At 39.6% G+C, this 20814-nt stretch overlaps 8 protein-coding genes across 8 annotated transcripts; 4 read left to right on the forward strand and 4 right to left on the reverse strand.

Moving 5' to 3' along the window:
- Positions 1-219: 219 nt before the first annotated feature.
- GVI51_C04851 (dipeptidyl-peptidase III) lies at positions 220-2334 on the reverse strand (the record flags this gene model as incomplete). The annotated part of the gene is made up of 1 exon (XM_445395.1): positions 220-2334. The coding sequence occupies one exon, from the start codon at positions 2332-2334 to the stop codon at positions 220-222; it is 2115 nt and encodes a 704-aa protein (XP_445395.1).
- A 676-nt stretch (positions 2335-3010) lies between these two features.
- On the reverse strand, positions 3011-4273 carry ARG1 (argininosuccinate synthase; the record flags this gene model as incomplete). The annotated part of the gene is made up of 1 exon (XM_445396.1): positions 3011-4273. One exon carries the CDS (start codon positions 4271-4273, stop codon positions 3011-3013), a length of 1263 nt encoding a protein of 420 aa, XP_445396.1.
- Positions 4274-5955: 1682 nt separating this feature from the next.
- Positions 5956-7224, reverse strand: GPD2 (glycerol-3-phosphate dehydrogenase (NAD(+)) GPD2; the record flags this gene model as incomplete). Its single annotated transcript, XM_445397.1, has 1 exon — positions 5956-7224. One exon carries the CDS (start codon positions 7222-7224, stop codon positions 5956-5958), a length of 1269 nt encoding a protein of 422 aa, XP_445397.1.
- Positions 7225-10625: 3401 nt separating this feature from the next.
- Positions 10626-12533, forward strand: MAM3 (Mam3p; the record flags this gene model as incomplete). Its single annotated transcript, XM_445398.1, has 1 exon — positions 10626-12533. One exon carries the CDS (start codon positions 10626-10628, stop codon positions 12531-12533), a length of 1908 nt encoding a protein of 635 aa, XP_445398.1.
- Positions 12534-12801: 268 nt separating this feature from the next.
- On the reverse strand, positions 12802-14247 carry PRS5 (ribose phosphate diphosphokinase subunit PRS5; the record flags this gene model as incomplete). The annotated part of the gene is made up of 1 exon (XM_445399.1): positions 12802-14247. One exon carries the CDS (start codon positions 14245-14247, stop codon positions 12802-12804), a length of 1446 nt encoding a protein of 481 aa, XP_445399.1.
- A 427-nt stretch (positions 14248-14674) lies between these two features.
- Positions 14675-16102, forward strand: APM4 (Apm4p; the record flags this gene model as incomplete). Its single annotated transcript, XM_445400.1, has 1 exon — positions 14675-16102. The coding sequence occupies one exon, from the start codon at positions 14675-14677 to the stop codon at positions 16100-16102; it is 1428 nt and encodes a 475-aa protein (XP_445400.1).
- Positions 16103-16450: 348 nt separating this feature from the next.
- CRT10 (Crt10p) lies at positions 16451-19084 on the forward strand (the record flags this gene model as incomplete). The annotated part of the gene is made up of 1 exon (XM_445401.1): positions 16451-19084. One exon carries the CDS (start codon positions 16451-16453, stop codon positions 19082-19084), a length of 2634 nt encoding a protein of 877 aa, XP_445401.1.
- A 505-nt stretch (positions 19085-19589) lies between these two features.
- MET22 (3'(2'),5'-bisphosphate nucleotidase) lies at positions 19590-20663 on the forward strand (the record flags this gene model as incomplete). The annotated part of the gene is made up of 1 exon (XM_445402.1): positions 19590-20663. One exon carries the CDS (start codon positions 19590-19592, stop codon positions 20661-20663), a length of 1074 nt encoding a protein of 357 aa, XP_445402.1.
- Between the last annotated feature and the right edge of the window lie 151 nt (positions 20664-20814).

The raw sequence follows: 20814 nt of genomic DNA on the forward strand, positions 1-20814 counted from the left end.
ACATTTAATATTGTTTATATAATCACAACTCGAGAACCGAGGTTTTTTATCCCTAAGTATGTATACCTTCTCACACACATTATATACCTACATGTATGAAAAAACCTTCTAAATGTTTGAGAATAAATCGTAATAGCACAAAATGAAAATTTTGATTGATATTTAAAAATTCCCTTAAATTAGAGGAAAAGATTAATCAATTTTTTTCGCTCTGGAATACTAGAACTCCCTTTCAGCAAATGACTGAATCATACCGATGGCAGTTTCTTCATATTCATGGAGCAGTACTTTACCGTCGACTATCTCCGAGTTTGCCTGGATGAATTGGCGTCTTGGCAATCTCTTTGATATAACGGTATCTCTCATCTTAGCCAAATCTTCAGTTACAGTCGATCTGTCAATAAAGTAAGCGCTACCTTGTTCGACATCACCTGAGCATTTATAGATGTGTAAATGATGAAGATAATCTTTGACACATGCGTGGCCTACACTTTCGATCAAGTCTGGGTTCAAATCGATATGAAGGTCGTTTGGTTTAGTTTCATCAAAGTTAATTCTCAGGAAGTTTGGGTCAGAAGAATGTTTTAAGAAAGTTTTCATTATTGAGAATCTTGCTTGCATATGAGGCTGACCCCATTTTCTAGTTTTTGGATCCCAGAATTCCAACGCCATTAAACCAGCACGAGCCATTTGTAAGTAACCAGCATAAATGATAGAATCTTGGTCTGTCTTTTCAGTAAATCCAAAAATTGACAATAATTCTCTATTTGTAATCAGATACATGGCAATAACCTCTGCACGGCATTCTTCAAATGCACCGGCAAGTTGGCCAAATTTAGAACCCCATGTTTCACCCAGTTTATAATATGTGCTTACTGGTTTACCATCTAGGCCAGTTGGTGGATTTTCAATATCAAAATTGAATCCATCTTCTATCTGGCACAGCAACTTTCCGGAACCATGGCCTAATAGTTCATGGATACCTACTTGAACTTCAAATGAATCGCTTTGGTATTTCTCAAATATACCACGGTCTTCAGATTTAATAAAAGTTGGTGGATGTTTTGCTGACGCCTTAGCGGAGGCACTTAAGATATTACCTAAAGAGACATTCTTGAAACCAATGTTCAATCTTACGTCGTCATAATTTGGAATGTTAATACCAGCCGGTATACCGGAGCCAGTAAAAGTTAAAACCTCTAATGAAGTGAAATCAGGTGGATTAAATTTTGGTTTTTCGAAATCTGCTGACCATGGCAGTTCAGAAATAAATTCCTCTGCTCTTGAGACCATTGCGCCAAATTTCTTGGTTCTTTCCTTATTCTGAATTGCTACTAGGGATTCATACTCTCCGATGATACCCGATGGTTCTCTATAAGTTTCAATGAAGCCTATGTTAGTTTCAACAACGGGCGAAATATCCTTAACCCAGTACTTCTGTGCCTCCTTATGAGCATGAGAGGAGCCTGTCTCAAAATGACGAATGTATTCATCCAGCATCTTAATCTGGTATTCATTGGCTGCGTATTTTTTGGCCTCTGCCAAGTACTTGCTGATCAACTGCATTTCTCTTGTGTGGTCACCGAACTTAAAGCTTACTTTAGTTCCATTGCTTAGGGTAATGACGCCCTTGGGGTATTGTTCTAGTTCGTTTTCGACTGCTCCAGACGCAACAAATATATAAAACTCATCGTTTGCTCTCTTGTAGATTCTTGTATTTTCGGGCAAGATGTTGTATTTTCCGAATAATTCCTCCTTCAGCAACTTCATATCCTCGAGGCTTATGCCTTGACCCATGTAATAAGAAGATGTGTAGCCATCTGCTGTATATCCCAGAAGAGAAACTTTGTCGTCAACGTAATAGATCCCTTGCTCGATGAGGTCATTCACGCTAGTGTAAGGCAAAGAGACATGGCTATATTGGTTACCACAAACGGTGCGCAAATGTTGTCCCAAGTCAATGGATGCAGCTTGTACAATGCTCTTGAAAGATTCGATTCTACAACGGGGGATGAATTTAACGTCACCGAAGGACTTGAAGTTACCCAGGTTGGTCAAGAACTGAGACACATACTCGAGGTAAAACTGTATTTCGTTTGGAGCCAGCTCAATTCCATCATAGCTGCCTCCCAGTTTCTGATGGATAGTCATTACTAGGTCGAAGATAGGCTCACTCTCGCTAGAGACCTGTCTCAGAACCACTCTTGTACCGGCATGCGAGGCCTTCGACATGAAATGCGCATAAAGAGCCTCTTTGTCACTTAGCTGCGGAAAGAATTTCTCCTTCACAGACAGCATAGTGACAGGAGCGTCATGATCGGCTAGATAAGACATTTGTTAGTCGTAACGGTTTTGTTTTCTAACTGATGTGGCAATATCACACTGTCGCACAAACAACAGTATGTTCTTGAAAGAAGTTATTCTGTTATATATAAAAGAGTGCGATATCCTTTTGTGTGCCTTTCACCTGAACTAGGAAACACAAAATTGGGACAAGTATGACTTTTCTTATAAAACCAATTACAAAGTATCAACTGGATTAGGAAAGCCTTATACTATTAGGACCCTTATTTCAACAAATTAATTTTTTCATGGGCACTTTCCAATTTATTAATAATTTACTGTTTTGGGCCAACTTTTCTTTTCTTTTTTTTGCCTTTTTTGTCACAATGGCAAATCTTATTTTATTGAATTTTTGCCAGCTCCGTTCCTTTTTGCAGTGAAACTGCCGTACATGCATTGCGGATCTCGGAAAAACTCCATCGATCCCAGCATTCGGATGCCCAGAAATATAACTATGGACCGCATAATAATGGCTTGGGAGGCTATTGAGTTTCTAGAAAAGTGATTTGATTAATAGATATAGTTAGAAAAATGTATTTACGTAGTTAAGATACAAAAAATTAAATATATAAAAGAAAAAAAGGGGGGATAGAATTAGAAAATGCAAAATATGAGGTGAAAGCGTTGAACACCACTACTGAGGGTCTGTGGAACCTGAGAATGAAATCTATAAAGTGATCTTCTCACCGCTGGCCTTCTTGGCTTCACCGAACTTCTTGACTCTGATGGCTTGGATGGCGATGAAACCGGTGGTATCGGTAGGTAGGAAACCTGTTAGCTCATCCATTGAGGATTCAGTGGCGTCATACAGGGATTCAGTGTTAGAGTATCTTCCTAGTACTATCACGTTACCCTTGTATAGAGAAAGTCTGACTGTACCGTTGACGGTCTTTTGAGATGGCTCGATCATGGCTCTGATGAATTCACATTCTGGGGTGAAGTAAGAACCGTTGTACAGCAGCTTGGAGTAAGTGGTAGTGACAAATTGGTCTCTCAATTGACGGACTTCCTTGTCTAGCACCAGACCTTCAAGATCGACGTGGGCCTTTCTCAAAATAGTTAGCAAGGCTTGCTCGTAACAACCTCTGGACTTCAAGTTAATGTAACGGTTTTCAACAATGTCGATTCTGCCGACACCGTTGGCTCTACCCAAGTTAGAGACGTGAAGGGCCAACTCCAAGGCGTCAGTGACTACATGTTCCTTACCAGTAGCGTTGTCCTTGTATGTTAGCTTAACAGGGATACCCTTTTCGAAATCTAGCGTGATATCTTGTGGAGTGTTTGGAGCATCCATTGGGTCGGTAATCAACTTCCACATATCCTTTGGTGGGGTAGTATTTGGGTCTTCTAGGATACCAGCCTCGTAAGAGATGTGCGCCATGTTTTCATCGGTGGACCATGGCTTGGCCTTGGTTTGTGCGACTGGGATACCCTTTTCTGCGGCGTAGTCCAATAGATCCTTTCTACCGGCAAATCTGTTGAAGAATTCTGGCAATCTCCATGGAGCGATCACTTGGACGTCTGGCTTCAAAGCGTAGAAAGATAGTTCGAATCTGATTTGATCGTTACCCTTACCGGTACAACCGTGAGAAACGGCGAAACAACCTTCTTGTTCAGCAACATCGATTTGAGCCTTAGCAATAACTGGTCTAGCCAAAGAAGTACCTAGCAAATAGACATCTTCGTAGACAGCGTTGACTTGGACGGCAGGGAAGATGATATCCTTAACAAATTGTTCACGGACGTCACTGATAACAACCTTGGTAGCACCAATCTTCAAAGCCTTAGCTCTAGCGGCTTCGAAGTCTTCTTCCTGACCGACATCGGCCATGAAAGCAACAACTTCGTAGCCTTGTTCTAGCAACCAAGCTAGGATGATGGAGGTATCTAGACCACCAGAGTATGCCAAACAAACTTTTCCTTTAGACATTTTGGTAATAATATTTAGTTTTGTAGTTTGTGAGTGTTGAAAGTGTACAGTTCAAAAATTGGTTTTTGATATAGTCAGCGTAATAAAGTAAGACAGTAATGGAGACTGTTAGTTCCTTTATTTGTTCTTGTTATTGATGGTTTTTTTTTATTCTTTATACTAAATAAATGTAAGAGATGGATTAATTGTTGCAATTGAATGGTATTCATGTGTCTATTTATACTTTTTGAAGACAGGCTTCTCGAGACTATTATCCTCGATGAGTCTGCACCAGCACTCGCTGGCTGATGCCATTAACGATCACCCAATGAAAACGAGCTGATTAGAGCCATCCACAGAAAGAGCTTCCCACCCCCAGACAAGCACTTACAAGTGTAAGTGACTAAATCCTGCCAAAAAAAAAATCAAAATATGGGCTCCATCACCTGCCATTAACGGAAGCTCAGTGCCTAATAAAGGAATCTAGAAGCGACAGTGACAACTGCCTACATCCAGATTTTTTAGTATATCGCTTCTGGTTGCCGTATATGTGTATATTCCAGAGTACACTGACGTGGGGGCACAGGACAAAGATAAGCCGTTCTTATTCGTGCCCAGCAGCATCTTACGGAAACGATTAGCGATGCCCACGGCAAACCAAGAACCCGACCCAGTGATATTTTAAGGGAAGTACAACAGTAAATATGGTAGCTAGAAGCGAGCTCCCGGTGTTGGAACCAAAAGGCTGGTGACGCGAAGGAGTCCTAACAGACAGGACTTGAATATCGCTCAACAATGCGTGGGACTGATGAGAGTAAAAGGATGCTCACAGCGAGGTATGATAGCAAATGAGTGTGCACTTCTTTCTTTTTGAGCTATTATAGTAGTAAAGCAAGAACTTTAAGAAGACGGAAACAGATAGCGGATTGTCCAGAGTTAAGTGTTAGGAACCTTCAAACCTGGGGATAATATAGGTGAAGAGGCCAGTATCTACCGAGATAGTAGAAGTGTACGCTCAATCCGAGGCGCTACAGGCTGTAAATATCCAAGTGTATCTCGGCTCTCATTGCCTTATTTTGTAATAAACCATAAAGTCAAGGACGTTATCTTTCCCAAAATGGACAGATAAAAAAATTGTAACCAATGGCGATTTATCAATATTGTAGTACCAATATTTACGTAACAACTTTGCTTAATAAAGTTAGTCATCTCTAACATGTATTAAGAATTCCGGACAATAGTCGATCTGAATTGAGTGCCAAATATCAAAGTTATAGAAGAAAAAAAAATTAGGAAAAACGTTTTGTAATAAAGGAAAAATGTAATAATATAATTTTTGAAGAAAGTATACATGTATGTAGTAGGAGAAAAGAAAATCAGCCAATGGCAAGGGTATTTGCGGAGTTTGACTAAAAAGAGTGATAATTTTCCCTTAATGCGTTCCATATGCGCTTTGTGTGTGGTTACTAATAATAGATAATAAAAACAAAGAGTGAGAAAATAATAAAAATATTCTTTAATAATTTTTAAGCAACTAAAGAAATAATTGTTTCTAGCAAAAGAAAACTATTTTCTAATTTATTGTACTGTTAATATGCATTCTTTTTTTTTTTTTGGTAGTTTGTAATAAAAAAAAAAAGAGACAAAAAAAGAAATAATAAAGCTAAATCAGTTAAAATTGTTTAACTTATTGGTAGATGTACTTATTGGCCAGCAACAACAATGTCATCCAATTCTTCGATCATTTCTGGTAGCTTGTGCATTGGGACATCCTCGTAAACAATCTTGTAGACGGCTTCGAACAATGGGAACTCTTCAATCATTTCACAAGTGGACAACCATTCGTGGACTTCCTTACATGTGATGACACCTTGAGCGGATTGGCCGTTTAGCAATTCCTTTTCGGAGTCCTCGGCAGACTTACCGGTCTTGGCCATGTGGGTGGCGACTCTAACGTTTCTACCACCGGAACAGGTGGTGATCAAGTCGGCGACACCGGCGGACTCTTGGTAGTAGGTTTCGACTCTGGATTCAGGGAAGAACATTTGACCGAACTTGATGATCTCACCTAGACCGACTCTTTGGATGGCGGCGGCGGCGTTGTTACCCCAGCCTAGACCCTCGACGAAACCACAACCTAGGGCGACGACGTTCTTTAGGGCACCGGCGATGGAGATACCGGCGACATCGTCGATGACACTGACGTGGAAGTATGGTCTGTGGAACAGCAGCTTTAGGACCTTGTGGTCGACGTCCATACCGTCACCTTGGTAGTCCTTTGGAATGTGGTAAGCGACGGTGGTTTCGGACCAGTGCTCCTTGGCGACCTCTGGGGCCAGGTTAGCACCCGATAGGGCACCACACTCGATGCCTAGCTCTTCGGTGATGTATGTGCTTAGCAATTGGACACCCTTCTTGCCGACCTCGAAACCCTTTAGACAGGAGATGGCTCTGACGTGAGGTTCGACGTGACCACGCAGTTGGTCGACGATCTTAGGCAAGAACTGATGTGGGATGTTGAAGACCAGGATGTCGGCGCCCTCGACAGACTTCAGCAAGTCTGGATTGGCGACCAGGTTCTCTGGCAGGTCAATGTTTGGCAAGTACTTGACGTTCTGGTGCTTGGTGTTGATGATCTCGGTCAGCATGGTGCCGTCGATGTTCTCGTCGAAGACCCACATGTCGACTCTTTCCTGGAAGACCTGAGGGTTGGCCTTGGTGTTCTCAGCGACAACCTTGGCGATGGTGGTACCCCAGTTACCAGAACCGATAACAGTGACCTTGAATGGCTCTCTCTCTAGTTCAACTAGGGAGACAGCAGAGCTTGATCTCTTGATTGGAGCTTCCATTTTAGACTTGTGTTTGTTTCGATAGTACAGATACTCGTTAGGTTTAGGTTTCGGCTGTGTCGAAAATAATCCTAAGCGATAGTGGCGTGTGATCCTGGGTATCCTGGCTAACCGAACAAACATCGATGCAAACAAAATATACACAATACTTATATACTTTTTTTTTTCCCCCCTCCTCTCTTCACTGAGCTATAAAATTTTCAATTGTCCTCTATTATAAAATTTTCCTAATCCCTTCCCTCTTCCCTACTTCCCTCTTCCCTTTCCCCCCCTTCCATCCATCCCTTCGACCATCCTCATCATATTTCATATTTCTTTTTTTGACCCTTTGTCCTTGGTATAGTCCCATTGCTATTTGGGTACTCATTGCTATAATGGTTGTGGTAGTGGTCGTAGTACTGGTACTGGTACTGGTCTTGGTCTTGGTCCCAGTCCTAGTCCTCGTCCGTTGGGTATAGTTTGGTAATAAAATTGACCCAATTTTCAACAATAAATTATTCACAGGATAATGGAGGGGAGGACCCCTATCCCTGCGCCTGCGACTCCGCCTGGGGGGGCCTTCTCGAGTTTGGCCCACAGTTGTCCAGTGGAGCCAAAATACGTACATCCCTACATCTACATTGTCTTTATTTTCCCTTTCCTGCGGCGTGGTCTACGTTTTTACTCAATTTTCTCGTTTCTTTTTTTTCGGTTGTACGTGTGATCCTGTGGATTTTTTCTTTCTTTTTTTTTGGGTCTTTGGGTCTTTGCTTTCTTGGGTCTTTGCGTCTTTGGGAGAATGACGTATGCCGTTACCTCAATGCTCTCGCCCAGCACTGAAAAGCCGGGAACTCGGGTTCTCGCTTTCCGTGTGGCAGCACATCACGTTTGTATCTCCGGTTTTGGGTGCCGTAGGAAACTCCGGTTTCTCACGGGGTACACCACCCCAACCACGTACACTCTACCTTACAACGTGCGAAGCACGTTGTAAGGTCTCGTCCAATGTTATCCGCACACACATTTGTATTTTATATCATATTTTATATTATATTTTATTTTGTATTTTACATTTTATATTATATCTATATTTGTAATTTACATCTTTATTTTATATCTGTATTTTGCATCCGTATTTTGCATCCGTATTTTACATTTTCATTTATGTTTTAAATATTATATTTTACATTTTTTTTTTTATTTTTATATATTATTTTTATTATATTTTATATTTGTAATTTACATCTGTATTTACATCTGTATTCTAAATCTATATTTTCTGTTTTATTTTACGTTTTCATTTATGTTTTATATATTATATTTTACATCTGATTCTACATCTATATTTTATATTTTACATTTTCATTTATGTTTTAATATTATATTCTATATCATATTTTGTATTTTATATATTACTTTTATTATATTTTATATTAAACATCTTTATTTTTTATTTGTACTTTACCTCTTTTTTGTATTTTATATAATATTTTATATTAGTATTTTACATTTGTATTTATATTTTACACCTAATTTTATATTTTTATATATTTGTAATTTACATCTGTATTTACATCTGATTCTACATCTGTATTTTATATTATATTTTATATTATATTTTACATCTGTAATTTATATTATATTTTACATCTGATTCTACATCTATATTTTATATTTTACATTTTCATTTATGTTTTAATATTATATTTTACATTTTTTTTTATTTTACATCTAGATTTTAGATTTTAGATTTCTATATTATATTTTATATTATGTTTTATATTTAACATCTTTATTTTATATTTGTACTTTACCTCTTTTTTGTATTTTATATATTATATTTTATATTACATTGCACATCTATATTTCACCTCTACATTTTATATTTTACATATTTTGTTATATTTTATATCTATATTTTGCATCTTTATTTTACATCTTTATTTTACATCTATATTTTACATCCATATATTACATCCATATTTTATACCTATATTTCTTTTTGTATTTCTATATTTTACATCTGTATTTTATTTTTATATTTACATCTGTACTTATTTCATATCCATATTTTATATTTTTACTCATTCAAATTTTTATTATCTGTAATTTACATCTATATTTTACATCTTTTTATATTTTATATTATATTTAATATCCATATTTAACATCCATGTTTAACATCCATGTTTAACATCCCTATTTTACATCCATATTTTACATCCGTATTTTACATCCGTATTTTATAATTACATCTGTATTTATTTTTGTATACAATTTCGCCTGGGTCTGGAAACACTATAGACCACGACACTTATAGCTGGTGCTCAATGTGACACACGCTTTATTAGCAAGGCTCAGTCCCAACAATCACATACACATATGTGGCCCTGGGCAAACCGCACGGCAATCATCAACAGTGTCCCCTTTTTGATAGTAAAAAAATTGTATATCAATTGGCGTTTGCATGCTGTATATGGCTATGCACTTCTCAAAGTACAATCTGGTACAATCTAATATACTTGTGCGCAGATGCAATGGCGCAAACTCCACCTGCATCTCTCTTACATATAATCACCAGTACTGAGCTTACGTCACACTATCACATCTATATATACTATCAAATATACTGGCTTGTAACTGCTATTGGGTAACCAAACCTTAGTTGTCCCAAGCGAAAGAACCGTGAAGTTGTTAGTACAATACATGGTGATTTCATAGTCCAGTCACTTTATCCCAAATTCATAGTCCAGTGACTACATTCCAGCCAGGACAGACGGCACTTACTGGTGCTCCCTCACGAGGTACCAATTTTATAACTATTTAATGAACTCTGTTGGTGTGTATTGTAGTATTTCCTGTATACGCTGTTGTCAATCCGGTACAATACAGCCAGACAGAATCTTACAAGTCTAAATTCTGCTATAAATACATGGTATTAAACCATCTCTGTGAAAGTTGTCAATCCTTCGGACTAAATCAGTACATTGTGTTCTGCCAAGTCACTGTTTCCTAATTTCAACCTTCCATTTCAGGTGCACATACTTCTCATCTGACAGTAGTTCAAAACCTAGTGCAGCTTGGCATCAAGTTTACCTCATCTGGGGTGATCTTATCTTTTGATCTGATTATTTGTGGTAAATCTATGCCAGTGTGACCAGTGTTATGGCACACCGGCGCTATAAGCAATTGCTTTATATGGTGTAACCATGTGATTTTATTCGTTTGTAGTAATATGTATACCAGCTCATAGTACCAGTCCAGCTCTGCACACCTGTCGCATCATTAATACAAACGACAACCTGCAAATACTATACTATTAAAACTATAGGCTAATACTGGTAGGGCCTAGCATGTACTGCCATGGCACTTGGTATGAGCTGTGGTCTTAAGTTCCCCCCACGACGATCCCACGAGGTGCGCATCACCCAGTACTACGGCCGGATCCTTGCCAAATTATATATCAATATATTAGAGCTTGTCAATTCGCACTTCACATCCACTTCACAAGAACCTCACAACCTGTCAAAACCTCAATCATACTTTCAATGAACTCGGTGGCTTACTCCAGTATAAGGTACTTGCCATTGCTGCTGCGGTATGGGAGGGCTCTCCCGTTGCTGAATAACCCGCACGCCCTAGAGCAAGAGCACCACGAGTCTGAGTCCGATCTGGTCTACTACGGTGTTGTCTCCATGTTCCTGGTTGTCCTCGGCGGTGTCTTCGCAGGTCTGACCCTGGGTCTCATGGGCCAGGACGAGATATACCTGACGGTCATCAACACTTCCGGTACCCAGAAGGAGAAACAACTCTCTGGAAAGGTCCTCCGCTTAATCTCCAGAGGTAAGCACTGGGTGCTGGTGACACTGCTGCTCTCAAATGTCATCACTAATGAAACTTTGCCAATTGTCCTCGATAGGTGCCTGAACGGCGGGTGGCAGGCCGTCATATCCTCCACTATCCTCATCGTGGTCTTCGGCGAAATCATTCCCCAGAGCATATGTGTCAAGTACGGGCTCGAAGTCGGCGCATTCTTTGCACCTTTTGTGCTCGTCCTCATGTACCTGATGTACCCAGTAGCATACCCAATTGCTCTTTTGCTAGACTACATTCTTGGTGAAGACCATGGCACGGTATACAAGAAATCGGGCCTAAAGACACTGGTCACACTACACCAGACCATGGGTGTAGAAAGATTAACTACAGATGAAGTCACCATCATCTCCGCAGTCTTGGACTTGAAAGATAAGAAAGTCAAAGAGATCATGACACCAATTGAGAATGTCTTCACACTAAGTGCAGACAAGATTCTAGATGAGAAAACTATAGAGGAGATCTTCAACTCAGGTTTCTCACGTATCCCCATCCACTTACCAAACGAACCCATGAATTTCATCGGTATGCTAATCGTAAGAATTTTGATCTCTTATGACCCAGAAGATGCATTGCCAATTTCAAGTTTCCCCCTAGCTACATTACCTGAAACATCTCCAAACACTTCATGCCTGAATATTTTAAACTACTTCCAGGAGGGTAAGTCGCATATGTGTATTGTTAGCGAACGCCCAGGATCGTCTAATGGTTCTATTGGTGTAGTTACTTTAGAAGATGTAATTGAAGAGTTGATCGGTGAAGAAATAGTGGATGAATCGGATGTCTTTGTAGACATACACCAGCATATCATGAGAGAACAACCTGGTCCATTGAGTAAAAGACATGTTACGTCCTACCTACATCACTTATACACTACATCTAGTAAGGACTCGTGTGTGCCTTTACTCAATTCAAAATTAAACAATTACTCTTCCATTAATGAGCATAAGCCAGTAAATCACTCTCACCCACCAAATCTGCCAAATGGTTCGCAACTTCAGTTAGCTCCTTCAAACCTAGCATCAAACCCATTGGATATCAAGAAATCTTTTGTTACTATCAAGAAGCTACCACCAGGGGAATTAATATCTCCTAGTAATAAAGATTACAGCAACGAACATTTGAGATTAAATGAACAACAAGGTGAAAATAGACGGCTTTCACAAGGTGAACAGCAGTTATTACAGGAGCATGCCAACTTATCTCATAAGGCAATAGATTATACACAATCTAGTGGTAAACCGATAAGGATCACATCTTCAACCACTACTCATGATCCTAATGAGAATGGCACAGAAGACTCTGCAAAGAATGTTCTTATTTCATCTTCTTATCAATCAACTGCCAATGGTATTGTCGAAAGTGTCATCACTGTTAAAGGTGTTGCAAAAACTATTATCGAGGATGATCAAAGTGTTTACCACGATAATCATGAAATACAGCATGACATATCAAAGATGAATTCTTCGACTGATTTACTCCTAGCTGACCATGATGAGAAGTCTAGATCATCTACTCCTGTCAGTGATAATGGTAAGAAGAAGAAGAAGAGCAAGAAAAAGAAAAGAAGAAGCAAGAAGTGATTCGATGAAGGACAACTCTAAATTAAGAAATAATCCTAACCACCTTACTGTTATCATGGTGGATCATTACATTTCATAAGAATCATATATGCATACTAAAACTTAAATACAAACCTACATATAAATATATAACTTGCTCTTAGAAAATATCCTTAATTGTGTTTCAGCATACATTTAAAATAATAATTTGAAAGTTAATACTATAGCAGTAACTTTAATATTATTAATTAATTTTTCGTTTCTATTTTACATGATATGAAGCGATACTTTACCATCCGTGTTCGAATAACATCGAGATGGATTCACCATTATGGATTCTTCTGATGGCCTCACCAAATACCTTGGATACATCGATAACATCAACACGGTCTTTACCTAATATGCTCACTGTTCTATCTTGTGGAACAGAGTTAGAAATTACAAGCTTGTCAATCTTACTTGAGCGGATTCTTGTTAGTGCGTCACCGGAAAATATACCATGTGTAATAATTGCATAAACTTTCTTCGCACCTTGATCTTTCAGTAGTTTAGCGGCACGATTAATAGTGTATGATGTATCTACCAAGTCATCAATGATAATACATACCTTATCTCTAACGTCACCAACAAGCATGGTAGTTTGAATGTATTTAGAGGCGGAAGACTGAGAAGCATTAGAATGTATAGATGCACTGGATGAAGAACGTCTCATTTCAGTAGAACTTGGTCCAGCAATTGAAGCGTTGTTCAGGTTAGCAACCAATGGCTTTGGTGATAATGGTACACCACCACCAGACGACAAAGAAGCATCCGGTGGGCCCTTCAATAATTGTGATCTTCTTTCTTTGTGGATTAGGGCAAATGATAGCTCTAGAGCATCAGCAATAGCTGTGGCTCTTTTAGCACCACCGGCATCGGGGGAAACAATAACGGCGTCCTTGTAGTCGGGTATTTCATGCTTGATATAACCTTGCACAATTGGTTTACAATAAAGATTGTCGACTGGGATGTCAAAAAAGCCTGGAAATTGTGGGTCATGTAAATCCATTGTAATAACGTGGTCTGCACCAGCAGCAGTGAGCAGGTTGGCGATTAAGGTACCGGCTTGGACCACCCAAAGTTTATAACCAGCATTTTGAGCGTTGAACATCTCACCCGCATCATTGGAAGAGCCAGATGGTGGTTGAGCTTTACCACCTGGAATAACTGGAATACGTGATTGAGACATTTGAGGAGTTGGTGGAGCTGGTTTCCTCATAGGTTGTGGATTCTCCATATGAATAGTGGATCGTATGGCGGTGTCCAATGATTTGAAAGGAGACTCAGAACCTGGTTTTTGAGTCATTAGCTTGAAGCCAGGGGTACCTGGACGAGAGTCAGTTGGATTACTCTCCTTTGGGTTAGATATAATTGGAGCACCTTTGACAGTGTAAGGAATATCCGGTTGTCTGGAGTAACAGAAGTAAGGCATCACAGCAGTAACTCTAGATGCAGAGGACGATTTACAAGCACTGATTAGGATCAGAAGTTGTAGAAATGTATCGTTAACATGACCACAGCCACTCTGAATGACGTATACATCCTTCTCACGCACAGATGATCCCAATTGAACACTGGTCTCACCGTTGGAAAACTTTCCCAGAGTCACCTTAGCGGGCTCAATGTCCAGATTCTCACATATCCTTTTCACAAGATCTGGGTGAGAGTCACCACCAAATATAACAATATTACTCATCGCTGGTTCGGGGATTAGGCACTATAGCAAAATTATTGTGTGATTAGTAGACTGAAAAGCAACGTATGCTCCCGTTAACCTCTGATACTGCTTCAAATTTCTGTAGAGACAAACGCCAAAACTCGAGGCCAGTAAAGAGACTACCAACTACTCACAAATAAAACAGATAATAACGCTTTAACAACTATTACCAACACTCCAGGCTACCTAATATCCCAAAACCATCGATGCCTATTCGTCAAGCTCATCGCAAATTTTTTTTTTGGCAAGTGAAAAATCACGTGTCATATCAAACCGGATCAGAACACCAATACGCATGCAAATGGCAAATAGACAATAGACAGTAGCTATATCAAACACGCTCAGTTCCTGGAGATCGGTGGTGGATAGGGTCAATTCGTAAGCCTGTAACGAGAGGTAGCCGCCGATGATCAGTGCAGTGCTTGTTTTTTCCAGCAGAGGGGAGTTGATAGTGTCGAAGTTCTTCAAGAACAACTTGAAGCGGTCCATCTCTGACATATTCCGCATTCAAGTGATTAATAATCTGGATGTGCGGTCTCCGATTCTAACGCTGGGGTCTACCACTTTCCAGCATATACGGTCCAATGTTCACGGCGATGATTTGTGGCTTGTGTCTGTGACTCGGAGCAACATCAATTGCGGTGCAGTGTGGGAGTTTTTGTACAAGTTTGACCACATGCTGGAGCTGTACGGGCTGAACAACGAGGAGTTTTTGAAGGAAGAGTTTATGGTGTGCTATGAGCTCTTGGACGTTATGTTGGGTGAAAACGGCACGCCAATGGATACTGATCCTGCCACGGTGATCAAGAAGATGTCTGTGAAACCTTCAAAGGAGACAATAGAGAATTTTGCCATTTCTGTGCAGAACAAGAACTCTACTTTGCCTAAGATCCCGAAATTCCTACGACGTACCAGTAGCTTCTTAAATCAAGAATCCAGCAACAATAGCAGTGGGGCGTTCAATATGGCAGGAGAATTACCCTGGAGACCTAAGGGCATATCACATAAGAAGAATGAGATTTTCCTCTATGTCAATGAGAAGATCAGTATCTTGGTATCAAAGGAGGGGTCTATCCTAAAGTCCTACGTGGATGGAACAATTGATCTGGTGACACATCTTAGCGGTACACCCGTGTGTCAATTTGGGTTAAACGATTCTTTGAGTGTGAAGAACGATGACTACGGTGATTCGTTTGACTATATTAAGAACAAGAAGGCAATTCCAAAGGCAGCTGCTGGATCGGTTTTACTAGAGGATTGCAAATTCCACCAATGTGTCTCTTTGGAGAAGTTCGATAAGGATAGAATAATAAAATTTGTTCCACCGGATGGATCAATGGAGTTAATGAAGTACCATGTGAGAAGTAATATTAACTTGCCATTCAAAGTCAGCCCCATAGTTACATATTCTTCCTCTGGAACTGCAGTCGAGTATAGAATCACTTTGAAGTCTTTATTCCCAAGCAAGCTTACCGCAAAGAACGTAACCATGAAAATTCCTGTCCCACCGGAAACGCTGGACTGTAAGATTGACGTATCCAATGGCTCCTGCAAATTTGCTCCAGAAGAGAAGGCAATGTTGTGGACATTCAATAAATACAATGGTCTGACAGAGAATACTTTGAGTGCGGTGACCATCACATCTAAAGATGCACCAAGATTGAACATCCAACAATGGCAAAAACCACCAATATCACTGGATTTCGAGATCATGATGTTTAGCAACTCAGGATTGGTGGTGCGGTACTTTACTATCAAGGAGTCTGAGAGATACAAAACTGTCAAATGGATCCGTTACGTATCAAAATCTGGTTCCTACGAAATACGTTATTGAAAATGCTCAGGTACAATCAGTTATAAACTGCATTATCTGATACACCCACCGCGAGCGTTTGCAGTTATCTCCTAAGTATAATAGCATTGATACAAAGTTAAATAAAACTGAATACAGTATTTAGTACTATATTATACCACAAACTATTGTCTGGGGTTATCGATGGACCCATCGCACATCACTTCTGACTTATCTCTGGTGAATTAAGGTACTCACGATCCGAAAGCACAGCAAAATAGTATGAGATTGTGATGAGGCATATAGAGGTGCCATTTCATAAATACGACCCGGTTGCCTATAACTAATGTCATAGCAGGACTATTATAACTAAATTGCTCTAGATGCAGGATGGATGAGCAAGCCTATCAAATATGGCTACTCTCTAGGCGAATACGAAAGAAGCTTGACACACCAAGCGAGTGTTATGACTACGAGGTCTTTCAAAGCATTGGTACTCCATTAACTGAGGATATAGTGTCAATAGATCGGTATTATCAATGCTACAATAACCAAGGGTCTGATCTGCTTCCCCATATAGAGCCTTATTTGGCAAAGAAAGTGTCTGAAATTGAGGCAGATAACGAGCTTACCGACTCGCAGGATGAGTTCATTGCCAATGTCAAGCGTGATAGAGATACAAGGGAGCCAGTATGGTCGAATTGGAAGTCCCACCAGCCAGCAGATAACTTGCTGCCGTCGGATATGAAACTATGCGTGAACTTTACTGTTAGAAAATACGTGTCAAGGAAATCTGTGGAAGGTTTCGGTTTTAAGAATAACTTGATGCAGATATTTGGAGACTATATCATTATCGGTAGATCCTCAACAGTTGAAATACATAATAGAGCATGTTTAACAGCAGCCTCAAAGCTATTTTATCTGAAATTGAGCGATTGGAGTGCGCATATCGATGAGACTACAATGACTGAGCAATTAAAAATTCCAGATGCTTTCATATCCACAAATTTGATGGATGTGACTATCAATTATATGAAAATATTGGAAATCAAAGGTGGTTTTTATCTATGTCTGTGCTGTGATTCTGGGATAGTTCTATTCTACTCACTGGCAACAATAGTTATGTTCATTGAGGATAACAAACATGGTACAAGTAGGATTGAAATAGCTCCGTATATGGTACTACGAACACCGGTAAGCTGTTGGAGTGCAGATTCAATCGATTATGATGGTAGAACCTACATAGCTCTTGGGCATAACGGTCCAGGTATAAGCTTATTTGTAATTTCGTATGATGAAGATAATGTGGTAGTAGGACCCGTACATTGTAAGGAAGTAATAACAGTGCACAATGTGCCTTGTCTTTCATTTATTCCTGGTGAAACAAATACAGATGGTAGTCTTCTGCTGGTATATGCATCTATATTTGGTAATTTGACATCTCTAGCTATAAAATTCGATCAAACAAACAATGATATAGACGTCAGTATGAAAGACACCCAATTTTTTGGCGAGTTTTGTTGGACAGTAACACCGTTAACTTCAGCGGACTTTATGGAAGTTAGCGCTTATGAATTTTTAAATCTGAATTATCAGAAAGTTTCAAAGGTATCGACTTTATCTTCAATGTGCCAAGATAGTCAAATCCTAGGAAATTCCCCTTCTAATTGTTATAAGACGAAATCATTTGGTATCGGGGCACTGACTACACAAGTAAAAGTGCCAGTATCTCAGTTAGAGTTAAGTTGTAGATATGGCATGGTAAATTTACCAGTGAAGCTGCGATTTACAACATTTGATAATGAGGGATTCATCCAAGAAGCTCGTTTATTGCCAAATTATATATCGGGTATACCACCGGGGGGTACCATAGAGTTTTTTTTGCATAACAACACCGAAGTCCAGTATAAGGTCGATGTTCAGTCAGCTCAAAAAGAAAAAGTCAGATTTAATTATGCATTTCCTGCGCTGTCTAGTGAAACACTGTATGAGGATATAGAAAGAAGGATTGAAAAAGTATTGGATTCTACTACTTTAGATAATAACTTGAACTCGAGACAAAATGACGGATTCTCACAATTGTTCAAAGTAAGACAAAAAAGTCAAATATGGGGAGAGAAGAATGGGCTAAAATATCAATATAATAGGAACTATCTGACAACCATATATAACTCGCATGATTTGGAAGAACTCTCGCAGCCATTTTCTCAAGTTTCGAACGATTATGTTGTGTTATGTGCGTCGAGTGTTTTCCATTCTGGATATCGCGGCTCCTGGAAGGATATTGCTCCTTATAATATCAATGAAATAACCAGCACAGAAAATGAAGAGATACCAGAAGACCACAAATTTTTGCATCCATCGCTGTCACTGGCATCGGCGCAGGAAGGGAATCAAAGAAAATGGGGTATACACAATCACGTAAAGAAAGTACATGACTTATTAAACTGCATTGAGCCAAACACAAGAAATTATCCAATGGGCTACAAGCTTAAGGAATTCCATTCTGGTTTTCTCCTTGTGACTACTGCACAGAAGGTGTATCTAGTGAAGACACACCCTATGCTAATTTTGTCATACACCTCTGATGAAATATTCCCATTAGAGTCGATAACTCTATGTTCTTTTAAAGGCACAATTATGGCTCTCAATAGGATCAACTTTGTCTGTCATATCAAAGAGATGAATTGTATAGCTGTAGCCTCGCAAGTAGGTCTAATATCCTTGCTAAGATTGACCAAGTATAAAGGCATACATTCCTTTAGACAGGAATACATTTTGGGGTGGAATACATTGGGTCCCGAGAACGACGACGAATTCCAATGCATATACTCGAAACTGCATGGCAGCACGAATGTTTACTGTGGCATTGACGATATAGACTTCCCGTTCCTTGAGATCAACGGTATGGATTACATCTATTGTCCCAGAGACGACGTCAAAGGTGTAGCCGAATACGCCTATTTGATCGTATCTTTTGGCAGTGACATAGCTAAATTCAAAATAGATAGGACTCAAGTATAGTTTAGATTATGTATATAGTGTTTACCTAATGTTTATTATCGTAAGCATATTTTCAACTACGTGCTCATTCCCCTGGCAGTATACGTTTAGGTAACAAACAGTTACTTTCAAAACAAAATCCGTTGTTACACACCCAATGATTTCATATAAATATATACAAATATTTAAAAGATAGAGGGGCTTCTGAGCATTTTACGACCATCAAGAGACTCTAATCGAATATACACCAAACTTACGCTATTCAAAATATAGCTATTACTACTTCATAGTGCATAGTTAATCATGTCACATGATATACACTACGTGAATCAGTATATGCACACATAAATTGTGTGGATGAACTGCGGACTCGCCAGAAGTAGTCATATATAAATAGCAGGAAGGAGTTCTCACGGTCTCTTCATATTCCTTTGCCCAATCTCAGGCATCGACTGATACAGGAAGATATACGGATTGTATTACGAGGAGCAGGTCTAGACGGCACTTAATTTGGCATCAAAAAGAAATGGCGTTTGAAAGGGAATTACTAGTGGCTACGCAAGCGGTGCGCAAGGCTTCTCTGCTGACCAGGAGGATTCAGGCTGATGTAATTGCCCACAGGGATAGCACCACTATTACCAAGAGTGATAGTTCTCCTGTAACGGTAGGTGATTTTGCTGCGCAGACTATAATTATCAATGCGATCAAGTCTAATTTCCCAGATGACAAAATTGTAGGTGAGGAGTCATCTGATGGTCTTTCCGATGAGTTTGTCTCTGAGATTCTACATCAAATTAAGGAGAACGACAAGATATTTGACAAGCAATACAACGACAGCTCAATTCAGTTCACCAGCAACGAGCACCCACTGAGCTCCCTAGATGATGTCCGTAAAGTCATTGACTGCGGCAACTACGAAGGTGGTAACAAGGGCCGTTTCTGGTGTTTGGATCCTATCGATGGGACCAAGGGGTTTTTAAGAGGAGACCAATTTGCCGTGTGTTTAGGACTGATCATAGACGGAATTGTCCAAGTTGGATGCATTGGCTGCCCAAATCTGTCCCTGGAAAAGTATGGTGGTTCTGATCTACCGGGTTATAAGGAGTTTGGCTACTTGTTCAGTGCTATTAAGACTCAAGGTGCGTTCTATGCTACCTGTTCTACCAAAGTACCAGACTGGAAACCTATCAAGGTAAGACAATTGAAGGACACCAGTGAAATGATCTCTTTAGAAGGTGTTGAGAAATCTCATTCTTCCCATGACGAACAATCTCAAATAAAGGCCAAGTTGGGCATAAACAACTCCCTGCACTTGGATTCCCAAGTCAAATACTGCCTCTTGGCATTGGGTCTAGCTGACGTTTACCTACGTTTACCAATTAAACTGTCTTATAGAGAGAAAATCTGGGACCACGCTGCCGGAAATACTATAGTATTGGAAGCTGGTGGATACCACACTGACTCTATGGAAAATTTGCCACTAGATTTCGGTAAGGGTCGTACTTTGCAGACCAAGGGTGTCATTGCCTCTAGTGGACCCAAAGATTTGCACGACTTGATAGTGAAAACATCAGCCGATGTCATCAACTCCAGAGGATAATGGATGCATGTAATTTAGTCTTAAGTAATACTATAGATACTTTATAGATTCCGAGTTTAATTGTAACTTTTCACACACAGCATCAAAGGTCCATGCTTAATTCGATTAATCAAGGTCATCGCAAACTAAAGTTTCCCTTAAATTATAATTT

The sequence above is a fragment of the Nakaseomyces glabratus genome, chromosome C, assembly GCF_010111755.1.
Source record: "Nakaseomyces glabratus chromosome C, complete sequence".
Classification (NCBI taxonomy): Eukaryota; Fungi; Ascomycota; class Saccharomycetes; order Saccharomycetales; family Saccharomycetaceae; genus Nakaseomyces; species Nakaseomyces glabratus.